This window comes from Salmo salar, chromosome 09, assembly GCF_965601325.2.
Source record: "Salmo salar chromosome 09, fSalSal1, whole genome shotgun sequence".
Taxonomy (NCBI): Eukaryota; Metazoa; Chordata; class Actinopteri; order Salmoniformes; family Salmonidae; genus Salmo; species Salmo salar.
In genome coordinates, this window is record NC_138299.1 from 141,076,086 (window position 1) to 141,095,116 (window position 19,031).

General features: G+C 41.2%; 1 protein-coding gene and 1 non-coding gene across 8 annotated transcripts; one reads left to right on the forward strand and one right to left on the reverse strand.

Annotated features, from left to right (window-relative positions):
- Positions 1-52: 52 nt before the first annotated feature.
- Positions 53-19,030, forward strand: LOC106612960 (beta-galactosidase-1-like protein 2). 7 transcript variants are annotated; one of them, XM_082956378.1, is made up of 11 exons: positions 53-224; positions 1,036-1,080; positions 1,167-1,255; positions 1,833-2,632; positions 3,640-3,718; positions 6,544-6,624; positions 12,369-12,425; positions 13,268-13,404; positions 15,455-16,762; positions 17,185-17,299; positions 18,023-19,030. In XM_082956378.1, exons 4-9 carry the CDS (start codon positions 2,627-2,629, stop codon positions 15,503-15,505), a joined length of 411 nt encoding a protein of 136 aa, XP_082812504.1. In that variant the 5' UTR covers positions 53-224; positions 1,036-1,080; positions 1,167-1,255; positions 1,833-2,626; the 3' UTR covers positions 15,506-16,762; positions 17,185-17,299; positions 18,023-19,030. The 7 variants fall into 7 exon arrangements, with proteins under 7 accessions (XP_082812504.1, XP_082812501.1, XP_082812503.1 ...); XM_082956375.1 differs by lacking the exon at positions 53-224 and having other exon boundaries at positions 471-1,080; positions 15,455-16,516; positions 16,688-16,762; XM_082956377.1 differs by lacking the exon at positions 53-224 and having other exon boundaries at positions 471-1,080; positions 15,455-15,599; positions 15,735-16,762.
- On the reverse strand, positions 7,917-7,992 carry trnav-uac (transfer RNA valine (anticodon UAC)). Its single transcript has one exon. It is a non-coding gene; the product is annotated as a tRNA-Val (tRNA).
- Position 19,031: the final 1 nt, after the last annotated feature.

A 19,031-nucleotide genomic window follows, 5' to 3' on the forward strand; every position in this document is an offset into this window, starting at 1 on the left:
AACCGCCAAGCGGATGCTTCACATTTATACATCCGGTGAAATAGCTGTCTCATTGTTCTGTCTGTGGTAAGACTTTATGGGCAGGTCTCGAGAGTACGTACAAAGTTATGTCCTATTTGTTTGTTTTTCCTCATGTTTTCATGGACCTGCAAATGCATCAATAGGCATCCAGTATCCCAAACGGACCCTTTAAAAACGGGTTATTTAAAGACAATCTATTATAGGTAATGCTATTAAAGACCATTCATAATGACAAAATATTATCAGATTGTTAAATATTATTACACAGAAGAGGTAGGACTACAAATGTGAGAAATGATATGCAATCAATTATTTTGATAGTCGAGTTAATACAAAGCCATTCCATATCTTTAATTTACCCCATCATGAACTTTCACCTGACTCACCTACTATGGACATTAACCTTTGTGTAGACAAACACATAGCTTGTATGTTGCCATTTGTTATGGCTCAGTTCAGCACTCGTTCCACAGTGCAACAGTGTGAACAATTGACTATGTACGTCTCACTCATATTCAAATATAGATTTGCATTGTAAGACGAGGAGTAGCATGTAAGTAGCGTATGCTAAAAGCTTTGTTGATTTATCTAAATCTGTTGGGTGTGTATTGTATGCTTGTCACAAGAATTATAAGTACTTACCTACTCACCTTAGATTGCCATGGTCTAGTTCCTATGACTCCTATCTAGTCGAACTTTCTGGGTTGACCAGCAGTTTGTCTTTCTCTTCCAACCAACACCCAGAGGTGGAGAGAATGAGCCAGAAAGAGGGTCTGAGGGCCAACTCCTTTCAGTTCACTCTGGAGGGAGAGCCCTTTCACATCCTGGGGGGTTCTATCCACTACTTCCGCGTCCCCAGAGCCTACTGGGAGGACCGGCTGCTGAAGATGAGGGCCTGTGGGGTCAACACTCTCACCACATAGGGACACACAGAACACCTCATGTTCTCTTATACCGACACTCACTGCTGCTCTACTATGGAGAGAAACTGAGAATGACTGCTTTATCTTTCAGATATGTGCCATGGAACCTTCATGAGCAAAAGAGAGGGGTTTTAAAGTAAGGAAGACATTTATATGATTTTGTGATAAATGTTTGATAAAGCTGTTGAGCTTTGTCTCTCTGCTTTTCTCTGTGTCTCTCAGGGCGTACACCAGCCTAGCAGCAGAGTTGGGTTTATTCTGCGGGCAGGACCATACATCTGTGCTGAGTGGGACTTAGGAGGGATGCCCAGGTTAGATGTTCCCAGATTTTAACATTTTAGCCCAAGTTGGTTTCAACTCCCTGTTGGATAGGTCCCCCTATACGACATCTCATCCATTTTTCCTCATCAATTTTTGTGATGCTCTTTTCCACTGTGGTGTTATATCCCTCATGAACTAGTCATTTATTCAATCAGCTACATTGGTGTTTACAGTCAGGTCTCTGTAAAATAGTTATAGTCCCACATTCCTTAGTAATGTGGATAAATAGAATTATAGATCTAAGGGGAAAAACCAATATTTCTCACACACAGAGAGAATGAAAACAGTTATTTCCTAAGCTTCCTCCTTCAATGAGAGTCATTTGACTGACTCTGATCATCATCTAAAATTGATTGAGGAAGGGTAATTGGTCCAGAAATATCCCAGTATGTACCACTAGGTTAACCAGATTATAGATATTTGGAAATCCATTAAACTCACACGGTTATGAAGCACATTAACAATCAATGCAGCCATTATGCATGAATGCCATCAGTGCAACCTGTATTTAAATGTAACTGCATACATTGTTGATAACATTAGAGTGAAGTATTGCTTTCTTCCTAGTTGGTTGCTGTGTGATCCAGACATGAAGTTGAGAACAACCTACCCAGATTTCACAGAAGCAGTTGATTCCTTCTTTGATCAACTCATTCCAAGAGTTGCACCATATCAGGTCATCCTTTCTCACTTTCTCACTACTCTTCTATTAATTGCTCTAGGGTTTCCATTTTTCCTGTTAATTTGTGAGTGACCACAATGTGACCGCATATGGTTGTTGATTATGGCTATCAAAATACAAAAATATTCTTAAAATGTGAAGCTTGGTGTTTTATCAATCCCAAAGGCTTTGAAAATATATGCTTGACTTATTCAGGAGTCGTTTGAAAGCTCTGCTCTTATTTGATTTATTATTTAAAACTCTAAGTACTCCAAGGGGGGCCCAATTATAGCAGTTCAAGTGGAGAACGAGTATGGCTCTTATGCAAAAGATGTTGAATACATGCCATACATAAAAGAGGTAAGATAGTGCAGTGCATCTGCTTTATTACACACACACACACAAACACACACACACACACACACACACACACACACACACACACACACACACACACACACACACACACACACACACACACACACACACACACACATACACACATACACGCAAGCACACTCTGTGCATCACTTTATCTTGATTTCACTACAACTATTTGCATTTGCAATAGTAGGATATCTACTTGGAAATATGAGCATGATTGAAATTAGATCCTTGTTCTAGGCACTGTTGTCCAGAGGGATCGAGGAGCTCCTCCTGACCTCAGATAACCAGGATGGGCTGAAGGACGGAGGAGTGAATGGAGGTATTGTACTGACTGGACAAACAGACAGACAGCTGCACTATAGTAGAGCCTCTGGCCCATCTGACACTGCAGTCTCTGCCTGAACTGTAGTTGTTATTCTCCCATAGCACAAGGGCTCTGTCTGTGCCAAGGACAGATGTGTGTGTGTCAGGCTGCTGCTGTTAGGCTTCATTAGAACTGCTCCTTGATTAATTCCCTTTCCACTTGAAGCCTAAACACAAAGGAGATCAATGAGATGAGGGAATGTGCTGTTTACCTAGATACAGATTAAGCTTGGGAGAAAACAAAGCAAAAATAGGAACTGTTAAAATGCAAAGCAGTTTCCTGAGCATGGAAGTCACTGTAGCATCCCACTGGGCACACACTGGTTGACTCAACGTAGAGTACATACAGTAATTGCATAACATGCACAAATCAAATACAGCATGACAGTATCCCACTGGGCACAGATGTCAATTCGACCTCTATTCCACGTTGGTCATTTCAATGAAATGACGTTCAACCAACGTGGAATAGACGTCGAATTGAGCCCAGAGGGATTCAGGTATCTGGATGCAATTCAAGTGAGTGAATGTATTGACTTGTGTTCAGATGATTGTCTACTGATATTTATCATTAGATTTATCCAGCTCCAGCTTTGTAGTTGATCAGTTATTCAGTTTCATCTGACACCTGTAGATAAAACAGAGGATATTAGCTATTTATTCTTAATCTGTGTAATAAATTGCTTTGAACCACAGTCTTGGGATGCCTATAGTCTGGGCACAGTTTTTCATAAGTTATCTGATCAGCAATCGGAAAGGATTACATGCATAGAAATAGCTATGCATAGAAATAGCTATGCATTTAATCCTATCCGATTGCCGAAATCCAATCAGATAATTAAAAAAAAAAGCACTGGGCCCTGATGTTCAAGGAGTAAATACTGTGTCTACAAGGAGTAACATATATTTTGTTTATTTGTACTTCTCTGTTGAACATTCCCCTTCCCATTCTTCTTGCCCCAGAAGTCCAAGATGGTGATGGAGTATTGGTCTGGGTGGTTTGACCTCTGGGGTGACCTTCACCATGTTTTTGCTGCTGAGGGTAAGTCATATTTTCTCAAGCAGTAGGATCTCTTTGCCACACCACATGAGTCACACTCAATAGATTGGTCACATGGTGCTTAGCATATGGTCAGTTCTCCTTTGTGGTATGTTTCTGTCAGAGATGAATATGCTTTCCATGTGTGCTTGTTTCCAAGCCAAGCATCATAAACCAGAGTTGGTCTTTATTCCCCCTAAAAATCAATTTTGATGCACGTAGTCAATTTCAGCTGAACCAAGCTGTCTGTATACTGTTTTATACTGTGTTATGCTTTTGTACTGGCCTTTAGTGTCTAGAACAGGGCTCTCCAACCCTGTTCCCGGTGAGCTACCGTCCTATAGTTTTCACTCCAACCCTAATCTAGCACACATGATTCTAATAATTAGCTGGTTGATAATCTAAACCAGGTTAGTTACAACTGGGGTTGGAGCGAAAACATACAGGAAGGTAGCTCTCCAGGAACAGGGTTGGACACCCCTGGTCTAGAACCTTAAAAATAAATGGAAACTGCAAAGCCCCTATTGTTAACCTACATGCATTGTATATGTGTGCAGCTTGTTAGATAAGAGTGACTCAGCCCCTGTCAGAAGGGAACAGTACAGTATGTAAAAGGGCCACTGACTAACCATTTAATACACACACACACCAATCACATAACACTGTAGCCACTGCTAGCTTTGAGATATTTTGGCCATACATTACAAATTACATGATGGTGAATCCTTAAAAAAAGCTACATTTTCAAGATCCTCTCATTAGACAATGCATCACTGCAGTAAATACTTGTCAGTCGTCACACAGCTTGGCACACAGTTGTAGATGTGTATTAATGTCATGTAGATTCTCCAGACCGACCTTATGTTGAACAACAGCCACTGATAACTCTGGTCCTCAGGCCTGGTTTTGTCCTCCTTTCATTGCCATCAGCATCCACGTCTATCTCGCACACACAGGATGCTAATCAAGTCATGCTCTGTCACTCCATGCTTGTTATTCATTATCCTGCTGCCCTTGATTTAAATCAGTAAAGTCAGCTCAATTTGAATGTCTAATTAAACACGTCGTTATGTTCTATGACAGGGGTTCTCAAACTTTTTCACTCGGGGGTGGGGGGGGCCCTTCCAGCATTGGGAATCACCCCCCCCCGCGTGCACGCACCACACCTATTTCTATGGGCACAAGCACTGTTCATGACACAAACTGTTCACATCCCTCTTGTTGGCGGAGAAAACGTTGCAGGTTTTGAGCTTATTTCCTGAAATTCTACACATTTTGTCATTTAAAGAACATTTATCCGTTTTTAACGCAAATTTTATTGCAATTCGACGCATTTAGTAATGTATGTCTATTCAAGTGATATTTGAGTGACAAAAAAATTACAATATCTATTGGCAAAAAAAAGCAACAACAAAAAACATTAGCTTACTTGGGCTAATTGATCTGGACATTTCTGAGAAGTTATAAATAGCTCTCTAAGGTATGCAATGACTAACAGGACAACATAAACTGATGATGCATCTTGTGCATTTGAGTATTATGACTTTCAAGAAAAAGTTTAAAGCCGGACTGAGTTCCTTAAGAAAACACACCCCACAGTTTAGGAACCACTGTTCTATGCAATATGTGTAGCTAATCAGTATGGTGAAGGAGGTGATTTGGAATGGGGATCTGGTTGTCCCTACAATGAGTTATAGTTAAATGTAATAAGGTGTGGCGGGGTTTTAATCCATATTGCAATTGAACTGAATTTATGGGCAATGCTTGGAACGAGGTTGGTTGCTTGTCAAATGTTATCATACTTTTTGTTTTACATTGGGCTACCTGCCACAGCTCTTGTATATAGAGGTAGAGTTTATAGCAGTGGATATGATACAGCTCTTACTCTGTCTCCATACCCACCAGTAGTGAGTTCTCATTTGTTACCCTCTGTTTGGCAGACATGGTTGCTATTGTGACGGAAATCCTGAAACAGGTTGCATCAATCAATCTCTACATGTTCCACGAAGGAACACATTTTGGCTTCATGAACAGGGCCTTTGCAATTGCCACACCCATGCCTAAGCCAATGGTAAAACAAATGTTTTTTTAAAATGTATGAAATGTATGCAATCACTACTGTAAGTCTCTCTGGATAAGAGCGTCTGCTAAAATGACTAAAATGTAAAAATGTAACAAGCTATGGTACATTCCATTTGCATCTTTATATTACTTGCTGTCCACTTGTTTTATAGTCAATGTGTTCTCATAGTTGACATTGTTATTTCGCTTTATTGAAACATAACTCTGATAAAAGGACTTTACACCAGCCAGTTATACAAGCAGGGTTACAGTGATATACTGTCACTGTACTGTTAGTAAAGGCCAGTAGATGGTGCTGTCACTCCTCCACAGTGCTTGACCTCAGGCTGCATTTTAACACTCACTGCATAATTAATTCATCAGCTAATAAAATGCATGGGAAATGTAAATGAAAGACGGCATGATGGGTTTTATACCCTTTTTGCGACTGTTGACACTGTAATGACCTTGATCCTCAGAGGAGAATGACGTTAATGTCAAACATTCGTAACAGTGGCACATTGGCACCTGCTCTTTGACCTTCAAGTTTAACAGTAGTCTCTATTTACATTTTATTTCCTCGACTGCCTCTTGCCTCCATCCAAACTCCTGCAGCCGCATCTGTCAAGATAACCACAAAATATGTCTCCTGCTGGCTTGAGATGTTTGATAGGAGCAGAGAGAAACTCATCGGACACGGGAGGAGGTATCCCCGCCTCTCGCTCCTCATGCCTCTTGCTGTTCTGATAGTGGCATTATCTTTTCAGATTACGATGCTCCATTATCTGAGGCAGGGGATTACACCACCAAGTACACTCTTCTGAGGAATGTATTGAGCCGCTACCACAGTGAGTGTCGCCGTGAGGGGCTCTTCTTTGTATCGCTCTCCAAAGTCACTTAGTAAGGCCCTATGGGGAACATTGAGTCTGTCTTGCCCAATCAGAGATGAGTATGTGTGAGATTGATACTGGGTATGGTGGACCCCGAAACCCCCCCCGCCCCGAGGACTATAGTACAGTAAGGATAGGAGGGGGAATCAGATCAGATTAACGGTTTAGGAACATCTCCCACCCATCAAACACACAGTCAGAACAATTTTACACGTATCCAGCCTAGGCTCCCGGTAAACTAATATCTTCAGGGCTATCTTAACACGATTGATCCTTACGTTGTGCAGTATGTAGAACAATGAGCATTGGCCTGGATGAGAGCAAGCACTAAAGCGTAGGAGAGTGCCTATGTTCTATTCAGCACCACATATACATTTCCTAATACTGTATTTAGATCCTACTTGATATCTGCTGTTTGGCTCTCAGCTCATGAGTCATGCATACCCTGTGTAAGTAGCCTTGCACGAGCCATGGCTTTTGCGAGCCGGCATGGCTCATATGGGCAGGAGCCTATCTCCTGTTTCTATAGCATCAGTGACCTGAATGTACAAGTACACCTAATTCTGTATTTAGAACCCACTTGGTATCTGCTATTGTTTGGCTCTCATCTCATATGAGTTTTATGAGTAATGCGTAACCTGTGGTCACAGACAAAAACATTGTCCATAATAATTGTCCATGAATAGAAGGAAAATACTTTCAATTGAATATCTAACACTTGGTTTAATAACAACATTAACTAGTCTTGTTCTTCAAAATGGACAATAGATGCTGTCGGAACAAATCAAACTTTATTTGTCACATGCGCCGAATACAACAAGCGTAGACCTTACCGTGAAATGCTTACTTACAAGCCCTTAACCAACAGTGCAGTTCAAGAAGAGTTAAGAAAATATTTACCAAATAAACTAAAGTAAAAAAATTATAAAAATAATATAACAATAATGAGGCTATATACAGGGGGTACCGATACCGAGTCAGTGTGCGGGGGTACAGGTGAAGTGATTAGGCATAGATAATAAACAGCGAGGAGCAGCAGTGTACAAAACAATTGGAGGGGGGCGGGGTCAATATAATAGTCCGGTGGCCATTTGATTAATTGTTCAGCAGTCTTATGGCTTGGGGGTATAAGCTGTTAATGAGCCTTTTGGTCCTAGACTTACATTTTAGTCATTTAGCAGACGCTTTTATCCAGAGCGACTTACAGTAATGAATGCATACATTTCTTTTTCTTATTTTTTCCCCCGTACTGGTCCCCCGTGGGAATCGAACCCAGAACCCTGGCGTTGTAAACACCATGCTCTACCAACTGAGCCACACGGGACCGTGGTGTTCCGGTACCGCTTGCCGTGTGGTAGCAGAGAAAACAGTCTATGACTTGGGTGACTGGGGAATAGGTGTTGTCGTGCTCTCTTCACGAGTGTCTTGGTGTGTTTTGGACCATGATAATTTGATGATGTGGACACCAAGAAACTTAACTCTCGACCTGCTCCACTACAGCCCCGTTGATGTTATTGTGGGCCTGTTCGGCCCGCCTTTTCCTGTAGTCCACAATCAGCTCCTTTGTCTTGCTCACATTAAGGGAGATGTTGTTGTCCTGGCACCACACTGCCAAGTCTCTGACCTCCTCCCTATAGGTTGTCTCATTGTTGTCGGTGATCAGGCCTACCACTGTTGTCTTTGCAAACTTAATGATAGTATTGAAGTCGTGTTTGGTCACACAGTCGTGGATGAACAGGGAGTACAGGAGGGGACTAAGTACACACTTTCAGCTCTAGCCTATAGCTCGATGCCTGTATTCCATGGCTTCTGGTTGGGATATGTACGTACGGTCACTGTGGGGACGACGTCGTCGATGCATTTATTGATGAAGCCGATAACTGAGGCGGTATAGTCCTCAATGCCATTGGATGAATCCCGGAACATATTCCAGTCTGTGCTAGCAAAACAGTCCTGTAGCGTAACATCCACGTCATCTGACCACTTCCATATTGAGCGAGTCACTGGTACTTCCTGCTTTTAGTTTTTGCTTGTAAGCAGGAATCAGGAGGCTAGAATTATGGTCAGATTTGCCAAATGGAGGGCGGGGGAGAGCTTGTATGCATCTCTGTGTGTGGACTAAAGGCGGTCTTGAGTTTATTTCTTTCTCTGGTTGCATATGTGACATGCTGGTAAAAATTTGGTAAAACTTATTTAAGTTTGCCTGCATTTAAGTCCCCGGCCACGAGGAGCGCCACTTCTGGATGAGCATTTTCTTGTTTGCGTTTGGCCTTATACAGCTCGTTGAGTGCGGTCTTAGTGCCAGCATCGGTCTGTGGTGGTAAATAGACTGCTACGAATAATATAGATGAGAACTCTCTTGGTAGATAGTTTGGTCTACAGCTTATCAAAAGGTACTCTACCTCAGGTGAGCAATACCTTGAGACTTCTTTAATATTTGACAGAGCAGTGGTTAAAAGCCAAGGTAATAAGATTTGATTATGCATGTGGCAGGCAGTCCAAATTGCACAACATTCTTTAAATTTAGCTAAATCTTAATTCACTTTTCCCAAAATACCAATCCACTGTAGAATCCAATAACATGAACGTTTCAAGTTTATATAACTGCAGCTGAAGATAACTTTGTCAGGCAGCTCACACAATATCAAACAACAGCAAGAGTGTGAAACTACAATTTGCTCCATAAAAATACTCTACTTGTAAACACAGAATGCCATTTCAGGGCTAGGTGATTTCTGCCACCCATTATCCACTTTTGAACATATTTGGAGGGGAGCACATTCCACCAGTAACCCCGAGTGGCTGCAGGTTTCTCAGTGCTTCAACACCTTAAAGAGTGCTGGAGGACATCTCTTAGAAAGCAGCAACAATCACCTAAAACAGTTGGAAAAGGGAGGATGGGTATGATTGTGTGATGTAGTACCAGCTGCTGTCAAGCTCAGACGCTTTCCCAGAAATTATCTTAAAAGCATGGGTTATTTCCTGAGTCACAGATGTTTTCCACTTCTGTATTGATCTGGAGTTGTCATTTGTCACATACCACTTTTATGCAGAGGTCAAAATGATCATATGAAATGATTATGTTGTGACAAAAATAAATAGATGTAATTGTCTTGTAACTGATCATTTATATTGTTACCTAGCAACCGCTCAGTCTGAATAAACAGTTCATTTTCAATATATAGCGAACAGTTAGGGTCTCTATTTTAACAAACCTAACGCAATGGTAAATCTAAGGGCAGGCGGTAGCGCTATAGGTTCAGTGGTATTTTTGCTATATTCACTATTACTATTATTGGCGCAGTTGCTGGCGTTGGCGCGACTGGGCTGAGTTTTGATGACTAAATAAGTTGTGTGTGTGTTGAGGCTTTGGCCCATTACTGGCCAATCAGAATGTGCTCCATGGCGAAATATGTGGTTGCTTCAAGTTGCATATCTACGGTATTTTATGTATTACCTTGGAATCAATTCCAATGTTAGTCCGTTATAGTTTGTTAAATGGCTTACAGAAACGAAATAACAAAATGTAGACCTATCTTTGCTAAATACGTTAACTGGAACCCATTTGCTGTCCACATTGTTCTAAGTAATTGCATGGCTTCAGTAGCATTCAAACTGATATAGAGGCTAGGCCCACTGTACATTGCATTTTGTCTGAGCATGGACATGCCAAACATTGTCAATAAGCAAGATTCATTTAATTATTGATTAGGCCTAAAAAGAGAACGAATAATTCCAATCAAATTCTAAACAAAACAAAACAACACGTTGTTATCAATAGATACACTTACTGGCAACACAATGTCTCCCTGTGGGCATATAATATTAAAACAACGCAGACTATGGAGAGTTTTACGCACATCCAAACTTTTCACAGGAGCTGGACAAAGATCCAATATAAAGAGAAAGGGGGAATGTCCACTCACCGTTAAACTGCCTCCAAATAGGCTTATTATTTATGAACATAATCAAAACCATTTTACAGATCACATCGCGTTCACACATCTCCAGAAGTTGCATTGTATGCGCACTACGGACGTTGTAACCATAAAACCAGGAAGGTGAATAATTCTAATAAGATTGTTTGTTTTTCGTATTTTTTTTTTACAACTAATCTTTTTTATTTTAACAACAATAAATAAATACATGTAAAATGAATTGATATCATAAAATCGGCAGGATAAAAAGACACTCATTGCTGTTGAACCAGCAGTTATAGTAGTCCCAAGGGAGGGCTTGGGTTTTGAACATACTGTATGAAACGGAAAACAAACAATTGTTACATGTTACAGATAACTTCTAAATACGAGTTTCACCGGTATTTACCTGAGGTTCTCATCTCTCGTTTCCTGATGGGCATGAAAAGTAGCCTACATGGAGGGGGTTTTACGCATGTCCAAAACGGGACCTGCATGGCTAAAATAATGTGGGCCTGCCTACAATGCATAGATAAAAAGGGAGTGTCAGCTCAGTGTTTTACTACTCTCAAACTTTATATTTTAATAAAGCTTTGGTGATTAAGATTTATTTCCAACTAGTCTCAGGCACTAGCGGTTCTGGGGGGGGGGGAGCGGCAGTGCCCCTGTGACAACAATTTTGGACCCCCTTGTGCCCCCCCTAAATGTGGAGTATGAAATCATTTTTACATAATTTTTTTTTTACTATCGTTCTTTTTTTTACATCCGTTATTAGACAGTGGCAACGCGGAACATGGTCTTTTTCCTGCTAATGCCTGCAATGCAGTGAAGAAAACAATATGACAACAATAACGTCTAATGTGACTGGCCCCTTTAACAGTACAACTGGCCCCAGCTTGGCCCCCCAAGTTGAAATGGTCTAGAACCGCCACTGGTCTCAGGAGCCAAAACCTTTATCGACAGTTGACTACTTCGCGATTGCATTGGGCAGGGGAAAAAAGCCTTAATTGAGAAGAGGGGAAGCTTTTTACCCAAATAAAACAAAATAGCGAAAAAGCATTCGTTTTTATGTTTCTAAATACTGTATGAAGTATACAGGCACCAAAAGCACATTCGACTACACTTGACACAGAGGCAGCCAATATCAGAGCCTTAAAGAAAGAGATGCAGGCTCTTAGAGATGGATGGGAGTCTCTCCTGTCTGAGGCAACACTGATTGCTACGCAAATGGATGTTCCACCTCAATTTAGCAAGGAACACAGCCGCCAGAGGAAAAGGAAGAGATTCCATGATGAGACCTCTCAAGAGGAGACAGCTCAGGACAGTGCAGCAACGGTGTTTCGGAACAGTGTTTTTTACTGCTATGGACAACATAAGTGACTTGGACACTAGGTTCTACACCACTGCAAAAATTGTTGAAGAATTTTCTGTTCTGAAAGTTGGTCAGATTAGTGAGGATAATGTCCCTTCTGTGTGCCAACCACTGATCATTAAGTATTCCAGAGACCTTACACCTGAGTTTCAAAATGAAGTAAGACACCTGAACACTGTATGCTGCAACTTTCCCCCCTAACTTGTCCCCTCTTGGTCTCCTGCATGCAATTTGTAAGATGCAGCTGCAAAGCATTTTTGTAGAAGTGTGCATTGCTTTACTTATATTTTGCACACTGCCGGTGGTGAGAGAGCTTTCAGTAAGCTTAAACAGAAACAATTTTAGGTCCACTATGTCCCAGGACAGGCTTTGCAGTCTTGCCATTGTCACTAATGACCCTCCTCTGCCTGCAGGAGGAACCACCCCTGCACTGCAGAGGAGGAGCCGTGACACCATGCTGTCCATTGAAAGTAAGTTAGCTAGAAAGCTGGACTTCAAAGACTTGATCAGTGACTTTGCTAGCTAGAAGGATTGTCACTGGGCTCTTGGTGAGTAAGGCTGAGCAAGGGCCAGTGATAACTGTTAAATGGCATGGCTATGGATATTAAATCACTATACACTTGATGCCCACAGGCTGAGAACAAGACTGAGAACAAGATATAATTCAAAGTAATGGCTGGATTGCCATAAAAATTGTTGTGCACAATCAAGACCCCGAGTGGAGGAGACCTATTGATTTGGTGACCACTTGACCTTTCCTCTAGCGCCACCTTCAGGCCTTTTCATTTCCATTTTGTTTTCCATTTCCACTTTTCCAGCTGCTTATTTTGTAGTTGGTATGTATACTTAGTTCAAAAATCTGCTGCTGACATTATTTTGTTTGTTATATCATTCTATAGATGATAATGTTAATTTATTTTAATTGAGGAGTTTAATATATATTTAAGTTATATTTATTTTAAGTTATTCATTAATGTTAAGAGCATTTTCATTTCAAGAATTTTACCATTACAATTAGACTGTAAAAGGCCTTTAGCACATTTCTTATAGAGGGTATCAGTCTTGCATCAAATAGTGAATTCCACTGTATGCAGAATGTTGCATGCATGTCTGCACAGTGTTATATTTTCACAGCTCACTGTCAGTAAATATCAAACAGTAAATATTGGACTACAAAAGAGTTGCAAGCCTGCAAAGGTAGTTATTTAAAGCTTTGAATGGGTTGATTGGGTTCTGGAGGTGTGTTGTTACAGCAATTGCGCAGGGTTGGTGTGGCCTGTTGTGGTGGGGCTCAACGTGATATCTTTTCAAGGGGCCCAAAATCCCTGGCGGCGCCCCTGCTCAGGTGAGAAGCTTCCTGAGGTTCCCTCTCTCCAGGCCAGGAGAGTGTATGAGCCTGTCATCATTCAGCAGCATCTGTCACTATGGGAGAGCCTGCAGTTTACTGAGGTGAGCCGCTAGAATTGGTTGTATACTGTATCCCTAGAATTAGTTGTATACTGTATCACTAGAATTGGTTGTATACTGTATCCCTAGACCTCCTTACATGCTCTCTTCATTTTTTATTTTGTGGGCAGATGCAGCAGCACGTCTGGTACTTGCTTAGACCATTAATTATTCACTAGCCGCTGCTGTAATTTTCACCCTTCTAAGACAACAATTATTTTCACAACATCTAGATCCAGACACTTGTAGAAAAAATGTATTTCAGATTTATGGTAATTAGCTGTCTAAAAATAGAGCTTGACCTTTATATTAAATATACAGTGCCTTCAGAAAATGTTCATACCCCTTGACTTATTACACATTTTGTTGTGTTACAGCCTGAATTCAAAATTGATTTAAGTATATTATTTTTCTCACCCATCTACACACAAGAACCCATAATGAGTTATTCTGTGTAGATGAGTGAGAATTCTTATTTTTTGAAATTTTTGCAAATTTATTGAAAATGTAATTTAGAAATATCAAATTTGCATAAGTATTCAGATGAGTTACACATTTCCACTCTGTGTTGTTGTTTTTGTCGCACTGCTTTGCTTTATCTTGGCCAGGTCGCAGTTGTAAATGAGAACTTGTTCTCAACTGGTCTACCTGGTTAAATAAAGGTGGGGGGAAAAAAACCTGAGTCAGTACTTTGTAGAAGCAGTTTTGGTGGCGATTACAGCTTTGAGTCATCTTTGGTATGTCAGTATCAGCTTTGTGCACATCTGGATTTGGGGATTTTCTCCCATTCTTCATTGCAGAGTTTCTCAAGCTCTGTTAAGTGCAATCGGGAGTGGTGTGAACAGCAATCTTCAAGTCTTTCCACAGATTTTCAATGGGATTCAATTCTGGGCTTTGGCTGGGCCACTCAAGGACTTTCACATTCTTGTTCTGAAGCCATTCCAGCGTTGCTTTAGCTGTATGTTTGGGGTCATTGTCCTGTTGAATGTAAATCTTCGCCCCAGTTTAAGGTTGTTTACACTCTGAAACAGGTTCTCATCACGGATGTGCCTGTATTTGGCTCCATTCATTGTTCCCTCTGCCCTTACCAGTCTCTCAGTCCCTGCCGCTGAAAAGCATCCCCATAGAATGATGCTGCCACCACGGTGCTTCACGGTAGGGATGGTGTTAGACGGGTGATGAGCTGTACCTGGTTTTCTCCACACATAGCGCTTTACATTCAGGCCAAATAGTATTTTCTTTGATCTGAACAGACAATATAATATTTTGCCTTATGCTCAGAGTATTTCACGTGCCTATTTGCAAACTCCAGGCTTGCTGTCATGTGCCTTTTTCTCAAGAGTGGCTTCCGTCTGGCCACTCTCCCATAAAGCCCAGATTGGTGAAGTGCTGTTGAGACTGTTGTCCTTCTGGCAGGTTCTACCATCTCAGCCAAGGAACTCTGTATTTCATTGGGTTCTTGGTCACCTCCCTGACCAAGGTACTTCTTGCTCGGTTGCTCAGTTTGGTCAGACGGCCAGCTCTGGGTAGTTCCATATTTTTCTATTTCCCAATGATGGACACCACTGTGCTCTTAGAAACCTTCAACACTAGAAATTGTTTTATACGCTTCCCCAGATATATGCCTCATCATGTAGATCGGAGATCTACGGACAGTTCCTTGGACTTCATGGTATCTTATATAGACAGGTGTGTTTCTTTCTAAATCATGTCCAAACAATTGAATTGGCCACAGGTGGACTCCAATCAACTTGTAGGAAGTTGGATGCACCGGAGCTCAATTTGGAGTGTCATAGCAAAGGGGTGTGAATACTTATGAGATATTTCTGTATTTCAATTAAATTTGCAACAATTTCCAAAAATTATGTTTTCACTTTGTCATTATGGGCTATTGTGTGTAGATGGGTAAGAAAATCCATTTTGAATTCAGCCTGTAAGACAGCGAAATGTGGAATAAGTCAAGGGGTATGAATGCTTTCTGAAGTCACTGTATCATGTAATATATAATCATGTCAAATTAGAAAGAATGTTGTTGTTGTTTTGTCTGCTGTAGCCCTTGAAGTCAGAAACCAGTCAACATGGAGAACCTTCCTGTCAACAATAACAATGGTCAGTCCTATGACTACACTTGATATGAGACCACCATCAGCAGCGGAGGCCTTCTGAACCTCAGGAACAATGTTCGAGACAGAGCCCTGGTGAGTACAGACACACAGCTACATTAAATTATTACATCATGTAATTATGTCATGATATTAGAAAATGTCAAGTACCCTATGATGCACACATTGTCAGTAAATTATTTATACTAATAAACTTGTCTTGTCTTCTAGGTGTTTGTCGACTAACTCTTTGTTGGAGTTCTGACTATAAGATGCTGGAGTTTGCACTGCCTGATGGGAAGGTGTAGTGATAGTGTGTTTCGGGCGACAGGTAGTCTAGTGGTTATAGTGTTGGGCCAGTAACCGAAAGGTCACTGGTTTCGAATACCTGAGCTGACAAGGTGAAAAATCTGATGTGCCCTTGAGCAAGGCAATTATCCCTAATTTGCTCAAGGGGCACCGTACTACTATGGCTGTCTCTGTAAAACAACACATTTCACTGCCGCTATCCGGTGTATATGTGACAATAACACATTATTTTGTTCTATTCAGTCTATAGGTGTGCTGCTGAGTTGCTTTCTAAACTGGCTAGTTTATATTCAACACCACATGATAGAGGGGAAAGCTTCTGGTGATGCTGATAAATGCGTTTGTTACTAAGGTGCCAGGATTAAGCCAACAGAAAGTTTTCAGACAAATGTTGTTCTAACAAAGAGGAATCGCAATCACTAACTTTGCACCTGCCTGTTATTGGAAAACAAGTCCATGCTGCTTACCCTATCGCACAGCAGCAGATTGGACTTGATCAATTATTATCTTCAGTTCAACTGAAAGCCACGTTTCCTCTATTGTCTCTAGTTAGTCTACTTTGCATTGTGGACTGTAGATAGTACGTCCAATTGTTTCCACATCTTTTATGTACTTTCCATTGAAGGGGGAGAGGACATTGAGTTTACTTGTGGAGAACTCTGGGAGAGTGAACTGTGGTAAACTCCTAGATTAACAGCGTAAAGGTAATTCGATAGTTTTACCTACTGTATCTGGGTCAGTGATAGCCTTGTGGTTGTATAACTAGACACATCTATTGGTAAATCCTTTCAGAATAGGTGCTCAAAAGCAGCTAATTAACCACTGAATGTAGAAAATCAAAGACCGCCTTATTTCAGCCTTGGCTTATTTTTCAGGTCTTGTCGGAGACATTGAGTGGGACAATACCCCGCTACGAGGCTTTATCATTCATAGTCTGGCTTTGTAAATAGGTTTGTACTGATCATGAACATCTTTCAATTTCCGTCCCCATATTTATTTGTTCTGTTCTGAGTCTGTCATTGCTCCTGCCTAGCTCGGATTCTGTTGATTATCTTCTTGGTTCTCGCTGAGCATAGAATTACAATGCCAGATTGCAGAAATAACAGATTTTTCATGTGGTTTCCCACTACCATGTTAAAAACCCATTATAATCAGCTGGGAAATTAGCGCTGTCTTGAAAATGCTTGCCCACTAAGAACAACACTACATCCAAAGATCAGAAGTGGAATAAAACCATTTATATATCCACAACTGAAGTCATGCCATTGTACACTCTCACAAATGATCTCGTTACATTAATAAATATGATGAGGGATGATATTAGTCAGTGATTTCCTGTGTTATAATAGGGTGATCTCCTCCCATGTTTCAGACTGAGTGCAGCAAGCCAGTGGAACTCTGTCTCCCAGAGGCCTTCCTTCCCGGGGTTTTGGAAGGGCATGCTGTATGTGGGCGGCCATCCCAGAGACACCTTCATCAGACTGCCTGTGAGTAAAGCAGCCCAACAGGGTCTGTGCTTATGAAAGAGAGCCCCACCTGTCCATACTTTTTATTGATGTGTAGTATAGTAGGCCTATCTGGTTTATCAATAGCAAGTGTAGTAGGCATATCACACATCAGACCAACATAGTGATGAAAGAAGGTTCTAGAGAAACTCTAAACTCTGACATGCTGACCAGACCGCTCACGCACGCGCTAATTTTGTCCACCCACACGCAGGTTGAAATATCAAAACGAACTCTGAACCAACTATATTAATTTGGGGACAGGTTGAAAAGCATTAAACATTGACAATTTAGCTGGCTATTTTGCTGTTGCTAGCTAATTTATCCTGGTATATAAACATTGGGATGTTATTTTACCTGAAATGCACAGGGTCCTCTACTCCGACAATTATTCCACAGATACAAGGGTAAACCGAGTTCGTTGCTAGTAATCTCTCCTCCTTCAGTCTTCTTCTTCTTCTGTGGACTTTATATGGTGGTTGACAAACATCTTTAAGGTGCATTACCAGAACCAGCTGGATTAGAATGTGGACCTCAGTTAATCTTTCAATCATGCTCCTAAAAACCAATGAGGAGATGGCACGTGGGTATATGCTCCTAAAATCCAATGAGGAGATGGGAGAGGCGGGACTTGCAGTTCATCAAGCGTTACAAATAGAACCAAGTTCTATTTTAGCCACTGATTACAGTGAATTTCATTCATAGGGCTGGAGTAAAGGAGTGGTCTTTATCAACGGGCAGAATCTTTGACTCCACTGGTCCATCGGTCCCCAGCAAACCCTCTACCTCCCTGGACCTTGGCTTAACTGAGGAAACAATCAGATACTGATGCCGTAACTGTTACTGCCTTTCTGTCTAACTAGTTCTCTGGAAAAACACCCCACACAGGATTTCACTCAGATGCCTCTGTGTTAGTAGTTAGTCAATAGTTTTGATATACAGCTACAGCGGCTGGGCCACCCCGTGGGTTTGATGATATTGAACTTGGTAGTGCTTTGCGGGAATAGTCCTCAGGCGACTTCTCTTCCCTCTGAACGTGTTGGTTCCACGCCTCGGCTGTATTGACCTCTGCTGTGTTTCAAAGCCTTTTGTTGATCTCAGGTCATTGTGTTTGAGGAGCAAGAAGCTGATGGTAAAATCCAATTCGCCAGCAAGCCTGACCTTGGAATGACTGTTGACGTATAGTGAGGATGGCCTAGTGGAATGGAGGTATGGTTAGGAGTTCCATCCTCTCACATTTTCACACTCTGCCTGCCATCAGGGACCTAGCTAGATAGCTACTCAGAATCGATGCACATCACTGCACATGGCATTTATTTCCTGTCGGGAAACCCCACCCTCTGAATGATCCAGACTAATAAAGCATTCTACTAGAGCTTGTAAATGTAACTGTGCCTTCATTATATATGATGGGCCACTGCAATATCTGTACTGCAATATCTGTTTTTTACTTGTTGTTTGTGCATTACCATTCCATATGTGTATTGTGAGAATTGTGTCAGAAATACTCATTTGGAGATTTAAGGTATTTTAATGAATAGGTTTTTGTCCGGATTCAAGGACACATCTACTTGACACTGTATTTCTTTGAATGGACAATTAAAACAAATACACAGATTGTTCTTTTGAGATTAACCAATGATGTGTGATGGTGAATTAAACTGAACCATCAGTGCAGTGGATACTCTCAAATACAAAGACATTTGTCAAGTAC

Excerpts from the sequence above, each read along its gene's own strand:
- LOC106612960 (XM_082956378.1), top strand. Across the intron at positions 3,719-6,543 it reads CCATGTTTTTGCTGCTGAGG|ATTACGATGCTCCATTATCT; the intron begins GTAAGTCATATT and ends TTATCTTTTCAG. Across the intron at positions 12,426-13,267 it reads CACCATGCTGTCCATTGAAA|GGGCCCAAAATCCCTGGCGG; the intron begins GTAAGTTAGCTA and ends TATCTTTTCAAG.